The sequence below is a fragment of the Rhamphochromis longiceps genome, linkage group LG6 (genome assembly GCF_057381845.1).
Source record: "Rhamphochromis longiceps isolate RC_006_pf linkage group LG6, R_longiceps_female_GT1.1, whole genome shotgun sequence".
Lineage (NCBI taxonomy): Eukaryota > Metazoa > Chordata > Actinopteri > Cichliformes > Cichlidae > Rhamphochromis > Rhamphochromis longiceps.
Genome location: NC_140562.1, coordinates 23,395,010 through 23,403,766, shown reverse-complemented (window position 1 = coordinate 23,403,766; position 8,757 = coordinate 23,395,010). Strand labels below are relative to the sequence as shown.

Below are 8,757 nucleotides of genomic sequence, written 5' to 3'. Positions count from 1 at the left end.
GACACAATTTACTCTCAAATCTACTCCAGTCAAATTTTACTTAACTTTTGTTTAAATATACCAGGAAAAAAAAGTTTGTAGCATGCTGTTTTTGTATACTTCTAGTAGTTCTTCTCTGTTCAGGCAATGTAGGGAAATCACAAACTGCTAAAAATGAACCCTTTCCCCTTTCTTTTGTAAAAGTCTTTTCCCAGAGTTGTGGTTTATCCTGCTATGTCTCTCTCTCTCTCTCTCTCTCTCTCTGTGTGTGTGTGTGTGTGTGTGTGTGTGTGTGTGTGTGTGTGTGTGTGTGTGTGTGTGTGTGTGTGTGTGTTGCTTTATTCGGAGATTTGGGCCCTCTTGCTCACCTAATGTAAGTGTAATGATAACAAAACAAGCAGTATTTTAGGCAGAAATACTCTATTTATTCACAACATTTACATGATCCATATGCATAAATAAAAAACATAAAACAGGGCTATTTACATGGCGTGTTGCGCATTGTGCAAACTAAACGTATTTGCGTGCGTGTGCCCGATGAAGTTGAAATAGTGGTGATCGAGTCCCGGTACCGGCGACAAGTATCCACCGTGCTGTTGTGTGTGGGCAGAGAGTGGCACTGTTGGGTATGAGATGCCTGGACTGCGGGCTGAGCTGTGCCACGAGAAGTGTCCCGGTGGACTCTGTTGGTACACGGAGTCACTGGGGCTGTGGTTTTGGTGCTCCGGGGAGGAATGCAGCTGGCTGAGATATTCAGACGGTTCTGGCATCGCGCCGACAGAGCCGAACACAGGCTCGGTGACCACACGGGACTTTGATTGTAAAAAGGCGAGGATCCTTGCGTACTTGATGTCTTTGGTTTCAGCTCTATCCTCTGTGGTCAGGTAGTGCACCAAGTTCTTCATACACTCGTGGTATCCGTAGTGGAAGTAGTTTGCAAATTCAGCAAGTAGTTCGCCTGAAATTAGCCAAAATAAGTGCTGGTTAGAACCCTGCGGGTGACATGTTGAACAACCACTTCGTGGTTTTTGTGGCTCATTCTGGTGCGTAAAACTGGGCATGCGGTGAAACATACATTAAAAAAATAAAGTCTGCCAAATTTTACACGACCAGCACGTTTGAAGCTATTAACTTAGCTGAGAGGACGATGGCAATGTCATGCGTAAAGTACAAGACTTCACTGACCTTTCTCTCTCCCGCGGGGAAAGTCCGCTGAGTGGAGCGCTCGCAGGTACTGGACCGTCATCTCCAAGATTTCAGCTTTCTCTAGTTTTCCAGAATTCTGAGAAAAAATGAATCGTTAAAATTATTTTTAAAAACATTTTAAAATGTTTACATATATAGAAGACTGGACTGCCCTATTAACTTTTTTATTTGTCATTTTAGATGTTATATAATAAAGCTAGTCAACAATAAATATGCGATACATTTCACAGTACCTGTTTAGCCAACGCCATTGGAACTGTTTTTGCCAGTTCGTTCAGGCAACGATTAATGCGGTCCCGTCTTCTTTTCTCGATGACTTTGTGGGAGATTGGAGTTCTCTGTGAAAACAGGGAAAGAGATATCATGAGTAAACGGAATCGTTGTATTGCCGCCCTTTTACGGTCCTAAACAAGCTATTTTTTTTTTAGAAAGGAAATCCCACAATTTTCAAAATAATACGAAATAATGTGGAAGAGATCCTAAGAAGAGCTACAAATCCTGGCGGGTTTTGCGCGTCGCGCGCTGTGCTGCTCCAGGAGCGCGCAGCGGCCACCTGCGCTCTGGACAAATTCGTTATCTCTGAGACAAGTAAACGATACTCTGACTATCGTTTAACGAGTGTAACAGATTATAAAGGTTTGTGATAAATGTGTTCACACTGCTGCCACCAGATACTGCCGAACTGCATAATATGGTCTTTCACCTCAACAGAAGTTAGGCTTCTCTTTAATGCGCGCCACATGGAGATGCACAAAAGCGTTTTACTCCTCTAAAGTGAAAAGTCCGGAAGATAGCAGTTTTACACTTTTAGCTGTAGGCTATATAGAGAAGCAAATAATTCCAACAGTGTACTCAAAAGTCTTTAAAAGTGCCAGGTTCCAAATTATTTCTGTCCTCAAAATGCCGAGCGCACAGGGAGCGCATACCTTCCTGTCTTTCATTTTAGATGCCATCAACGAATCCCTGATAAACGTCTTAAAAATGAATTTAGCTCGAAGCTGTAGAGATGTCCTGGTCTGGAAGGTGAAGGAGAAGACTGAGGTTTGAGCAGAAAGCTGTCCTTTATAAAGGATCCATCCAAGGGACTGTCGCATTCATGGTGTAAATTATTCCATGGGATTAGAGACATGCATTGGGTAAATGTGTGCATTTAGGATCAGTTAAAGAAATAGTAAAAATCTAAAGCCATAGGCTAGCAGGGGGGCAAACCTGCTTTGTTAATCCACGTGGCTGTTCAAAAGACACGTGATTACTTTTGGAATATTATTTGCATAGTAACAACCCAGGCGGGAAATAAGAACTGAGCGCTGGGATCGGCTGATCCGGCGGGGCGCACTGTGCGCACTGAAAACAAAGCCGGCGAAAAAAAGAATCGCTTTTTCTTCCAACTCGCGTTTCTCACACGATCGCCTGTTTACAAATCCCAGCAAGCGATCTTAACTCTCATCCAAGCCCGGTCCGAGTTTTAAGGCCTGTCCAGTGTCATTAGAGTAATTAAGTAAGCCTTTAATAGGCTGTTCCGCCAAGTTCAGGGGAGATCTTTTGGAGACGGAGTCCCCCCGTTTGTTCCCGGCGCTTCTCACACGACTTGGTGACACGTCCATCTTTTATGAGAGATGGCAAGCTTTTTGTTTACATTCTTTATTTTGTTGGACTCCTCGGCAGGTGTGTGATTAGCCCTGGCACACGAGCGTCGTCCGCGTCAAGGCCAGCGTCTCCAGCAGCCTCTGGCACACGAGGGTTACCCACCACTGGAGACTCTTTGGAGAGGCTCAATTTGTATCCTATTATCCTATAAGAAAATGTCTATTCACTCGAATGAATAGTTTCATTGGCCTAAATTTTAATAATGCTGTGAAAGAAAGGGAGAAATAAAGAAGAATGCAGCTGGTGTGAACGCGCATTATTCCCCGTCACCTGCAAGATGGGTAGCCTGGAGACCCCTATTCATTTGCCTAATTTCGGTCAACTTAACAAACTTTGGGAGAAATTATACTGCCATTGTTGTGAAGGGTGAAGCTTTCTGATCGAATTAACAGCATGTTTTGATCCGGTAAATGTCATTAGAAAGAAAGAAACAATCGCGTTTAAAGGGGCCTGGGTAATGCGCCAAGTGGAGACGCCAAAGCGCAAACAGCACAAAGGGTGCTGGTAAATGCCACAGGGGACTTTTGTACCCTCACATTGCTGAAGTTTTTCTCCCAAACAAAGGGCATTATTTTATACTTGAATACATTTCATACAACAATTGGCTGTTTTCTTCAAACATATTTTCACAGCAAGGTTAACAACAGATTTATTGTGTGCGCTCCTTCTCACAGATTCAAAGTGCTCTCATGCGCCAAAACAGTTTGATCCAGCTCCTTTTTTTTTCTTCCAATGAGAACGTTTTAATCTCGAAACTTTCACTGTGCTTGGATATATTTGATCCTGTGAGCGATGTCGACGAATTAAAAGCGGCGGAGATCGAGAAAGAAAAGCTCACAAGACATCTGAAGCTTTTGGAGAGTTTTTAGAGCACCATGGAGAGAAAGGCGCGAGCGTGCGGGACGGGGGCATAAAATCCAATTACTTGAGTGTGGAGTTTTTAACACTTTTTTTATGTGTTTGTCCTTTGAAATATTGTGGGACTTGTGCGCTGTTGCTTTTGTAAAAGAAACTGAATTAAATACTGGAAGTTTTTGCTGTCAGACTTTAAACGGCAGAGTTGCGTCAGAAGGAAACCAACTCGTGAGTCGGGGTTTCTCAGCCTAACGGTTTTTGTTTCGTAGTGATCCATTAAATGTATTTCATATTCAGATAATTATTGTTGGTAAAACTTCGAATGTTTTAATAAATGGGATACATATTAATAGTTTTTTGTGCCTTGACAATGAAATCACTCATCTGTCAGCTTTTATCACACCTTTTCTCCTTCTTTCTCAGCTTCTGTAACATTTTTGCAGCAAATTAACTGCTTAACTTTTAGTTTGTTCAGGAGCAAAAGCATTACTATCTTTTTTAGAGCATATTAAACAATCTACTTTGAATGAAATCAAACTGCTGCAGTCTGTACACTCACTGGGCACAGAATCGCGCTTTCTGGGCTGATTTATCTCGTGCGCACTTGCATTCAGTCGCAAAGCAAGCACCTGTTGAACACCACAGAAAGAAAAAGTTCTTACGGCATTAAAAAACAGCAAAAATGTGTAGATTACTTTTGTATTAGCTAATTTAATTCAATTTACTGAGAAATAAACTCTAATGCGGACTTTTGACACAAGAGCGCATATGAATAAATATGCATTTAAATATCACTCTGTTCCCCTAAAATGGCACAAAATGGCAAGTGGTATAAAATGACATTTAAGAGATCTTAGTGAAAATGTAACACAGCAAACTGAATATAAATCACATGTGAATTCTCTTTGTGAACATTTTAATAAATTTATTGTATATATTTAATAATAGTGTAATAGTGTATGTTTAAAGTGAGCCTATAGTATTCCTAACAGGACACATCGCTCATGTTAAATCCATTTTTTTTTAGTTTTACTTTACATGCAAAAGTAGATCAACAAGATCTGAACATAAATCAGATGATTAAGACTCTTTTTGTATGATAATGTTATATGTTGCTCATGTGTGCATGATCAGTTTTTTCTTGCTAAAATTAACTTTTTTTTGTACAGTTATATCAGCGGGCTGCTAAAGAAATTCAGTGTGGATGTTCAAATGGTTTCTGTTGGCTGTTCAAAGCTCCAGTTTGCACATAAAAGAATAATATTCACCCAGAGGATCTGTTTTTAAGATGACTGACAAGTATGCCTGTGGGAGTCTGGTGCAATCTTTGCATTTTAGGTTATTTTCTAATCATAATAATTTATTTTTTATTTTATTGCAAATGGCATCGCTGCGAGATAAAACCCCCCACTGAAACACCATAAACAAGCCTCCAGTCACGAAGCCTAACAGCGGCTCAGTGTGCAGCAGTAGCCGCTGTGGACCGTGTTGTCAGGCGCTGCGCTCTGACCCGTGGTGACCTCTGAGGGTCCCAGACACAATCCTTTGGCTTGGTGCGCCACCCTCCGCCTGAACTGCAGCAGTTCACACGGTCCCCAATGAGCCCGTGGAAATGATCTAAGCTGAGTTCAGACTGCATGGTTAAGCAGCTTCAGGGCCCCTTTGAAAAACGAAGACTGGAACTATTTAAGCCGTTAAAGCTAGAGAAGGAAGCTTGTCCGTTTAAATTCAGACTATACCTAAAGTAATATCTGGGCCTTTGTCAGAAAAATGCTATTTAATCATAGAGTAGCAAAGAAATCTGCAGAAATATGTGTGAACGTTGCATAAAATACAAACATTCACATACCTCTAAATTACAGTCTTTTATACTTTGACCTGAGTTTCGATTAGGAGAAACCTTGACTATCATTACACTCTTTAAAGCTTTTAACACTTAAGTCATATTAACACAAGACAAGCATCTGGGACTGTAATATATAAAGTTGAGGACATCTTGTCTCAGAGCGATGCTGTCCAAATCTAGTCCAACTCTCTCTGAAGGGCCTTCCGTTGATACTGACAAAGACCAGAAAGACACATCGCCCATATTTAAAGTCCCACATAGTCATCATCATCATCACAGAGCTCTTCCTTCTTCCTAACTGTGATTCATTGATTTCTTTTTTCATAAATTAGAAAGGAAGGCAGACTTATCAGACTCTGGGGTAACTTCTTGACTTTTAAAACGAAGACTCAAAACGTACACGTTTGGCAACGTTTTGCGTTTACACCGCCAGTTTATCTTTCCATGTCGTTCTGCAGATATCTCCTGCTGAACAGCATGTTTCTGATCAGCAGTTACAGAAGTCTTACATTACTACTGAGCCACAAGAAACTTACAATAAACACATTTTCTCCACAACAAATTATATTGTAATTTTGTCAGAGAGAATTTAGATCCTTTAAAGGAGGCTTGTGATCAAATACTCAACAACAGGAATAATAGCTGCTCTAATGGCAAAAGCGCTCCCTCTTGTGTTACAATCCGGGAAATGCAGTGGCCAGGATCTTTATGCAGAGACGCTGTTCATTATGCTTTCTTTTAAAGACAAATAAACAATATTATAGTGCTCCAGGTTACTGTGGTATGTGATGGATGCTTTCCACTACCAGGAAAAACTCTTTAAAATAAGTTATATAGTCATAAAGTTATATGTCATATATGGTAGTCTGAAAAGAAAATAACTGGACTTCTCAAAGGCATTCATCTTAAATCATTTGAAAATATTGACTTAGATTTGGGATTGGGTTTCTTTGTTTTGTTTTGTTTTTTGTCAAGCACTCAAACAATTCCATGAGAGTTCAATGGGGTAAGTTAGCTGTGTGGTGTTTGCAGATAAACCTAATGAAGAAACGGAAAGGGTGACTTTTGGTGAATTGTAAACTTCTCTGAATGTAAATACTAAATACAAAGTTGCATTTAGTATTTACTTGGGTTATCTTTTTCTAATATTAGAGTTTGTTTGATGATTTGAAACATTTAAGTGGACCGAAAAAAAAAGTGAAGTACTCTGGTGGGGGACCTCAGGATCAACGGTCAACAAGAATTTTAGCAATACAATGTTAGAGATATTATAATTCAGTCCACCTCTAGTATATATATTTTTTAAAGTTTCATAAAAGTTTAAATTTGCTGTAGTTTAAAAATACTAAAGTCATCTTAAAGAGGCTTTCCAATTCCCAAAGCTGCAAATCTCACAGAAAATTGGATGTGAACGTCGTATCCAAAATAGAAAGATTACATAATGGTTCCCATAATTGTTTGCAGTTTAAGTTGTTTATTGGCTACGGTCTAAATTTAACAAGTGCATACAGCTGTGAAAAAGGTAGAATTTTTCCCTTTCAGATAGTGGCTTGTAGTAGTGTGAAATGCAGCATATGAGTACATATGTAATGTAAATGCTTATCTCTAAACTGTAGTTGGTAAAAATTTGACAGTATGCTTGTTTACTTTGTAGAACTCGGTGCTGTTTGTAAAGCCAGAGTTATCAGAGGTGGTTACGATGTAGGTGAGGGAAACAGGTCACCTTTAACCTCTCTGGTGGTGATATAACAGACTGCCAGTGACTTCATAGCGAGCATTATTGATTCTCTGTTTCAGAGTGTGCACCCTTTTTTTATTGCTGTTGCTGTTTTTCCAGTCTTTGGGTTGGTTCATTGCCTTTATGGATTTCTGTCGTCATAGCTGTCTTAAAATGTGTTTTTATGTCACCACAACGTTAAATTATAATGTTTGTCAAATGACTTTCAGTTTCCTGTTGCAGGTTGTCTAAGGGGAGGAGGATCAGGTTTCTTGATAAGAGCACTTTTGCCTCTCAGTAAGAAGGTCCTGTGTTTTTTAAACTCCCAGAGTCGAAACATGTTAACCAGTGACTCAAAATTGACTTCAGATATGAATCTGAAGCTGAATGATTGGCTCCACGTGTTAGCCCTGACCTGTCCAGAGTACACCCTGCCTGCCACGTATGACAGCTTGGATAAGCTCCAGCCCCCTGTGACTGTGAATTTGATAAGCAAGAGATGTCAATTCCATTTTTAAATTATAGACCACATACACCGCGTTCCAAATTATTATGCAAATGATATTTTTCTCTGTTTTTCCTAAATAGTGGATTCAAATGACAGTCGGCATAATTTTTGAGTCATCGACCAATAGAGTATAATTCAAGTGTTACTGAACAAAACTCCCAATGAAAACATTTTTTTTAAATAAAAAAACTTAAAACGCACTGTTCCAAATTATTACGCACACAGAGTTTCAAAAGATTTTATAGGTTGTAGAGAATTGAAAATGGTCATTTGTTGAATTTGCAGCATTAGTAGATCAATTTCATTGAAATCAAAAGCTATTTCAATCAAAAACATCTTAACAGGTCAAGTTACATATTAACATAGGACCACTTATTTGATAGCAGGTTTACAATTCTTGCATCCATGGAACTTGTAAGTTTTTGGAAGGTTTCTACTTGAATGTCTTTGCAGGATGTCAGAAGAGTCTCCCAGTGCTGCTGTTTGGATGTGAACTGCCTCCCACCCTCAGATTTCTTTGCTTGAGGATGCTCCAAAGGTTCTCAGTAGGACTGAAGTTGGGGAAGAATGGGTACCACACCATGAGGTCCTCTCCTTTTTCCTCTTGTTGTTGTAGCATGAGATGGTGCATTGTCTTGCATGAAGATGATTGTGTTGCAGAAGACACAGTTCTTCTCTTTCTACCATGGAAAGTGGTCAGTCAGAAACTCCACATACTGTGCAGAGATCATTTTCACACCTTCAGGGACCCTAAAGGGGCCGACCAGCTCTCTCCCCGTGATTCCGGCTCAAAACATGACTCCACCACCTCCTTGCTGATGACGCAGCCTTGCTGGGACATGGTGGCCTTCCACCAGCCATCCACCACTCCATCTGGACCATCCAGGGTTGCACGGCACTCATCAGTGAACAAAACTGTTTGAAAATTAGTCTTCTTGTAGTTCTGGTCCCACTGTAGCCGTTTCTGCTTGTGAGCATTGGTTAGGGGTGGCCGAATAG

At 40.2% G+C, this 8,757-nt stretch overlaps 1 protein-coding gene across 1 annotated transcript; it reads right to left on the bottom strand.

Moving 5' to 3' along the window:
- Nucleotides 1-393: 393 nt before the first annotated feature.
- helt (helt bHLH transcription factor) lies at nt 394-2,279 on the bottom strand. Its single transcript, XM_085408560.1, has 4 exons — nt 2,112-2,279; nt 1,419-1,523; nt 1,165-1,261; nt 394-937 (listed from the first exon to the last, which is right to left on the bottom strand). Exons 1-4 carry the CDS (start codon nt 2,277-2,279, stop codon nt 462-464), a joined length of 846 nt encoding a protein of 281 aa, XP_085264686.1. The 3' UTR covers nt 394-461.
- Between the last annotated feature and the right edge of the window lie 6,478 nt (nt 2,280-8,757).

Coding starts and splice junctions, on each gene's coding strand:
- helt (XM_085408560.1), bottom strand. CDS start 2,279: ATGCGACAGTCCCTTGGATGGATCCTTTATAAAGGACAGCTTTCTGCT. Junction 1,524..2,111: donor CTAAAATGAAAGACAGGAAG/GTATGCGCTCCC, acceptor CTGTTTTCACAG/AGAACTCCAATCTCCCACAA. Junction 1,262..1,418: donor CAATGGCGTTGGCTAAACAG/GTACTGTGAAAT, acceptor ATTTTTTCTCAG/AATTCTGGAAAACTAGAGAA.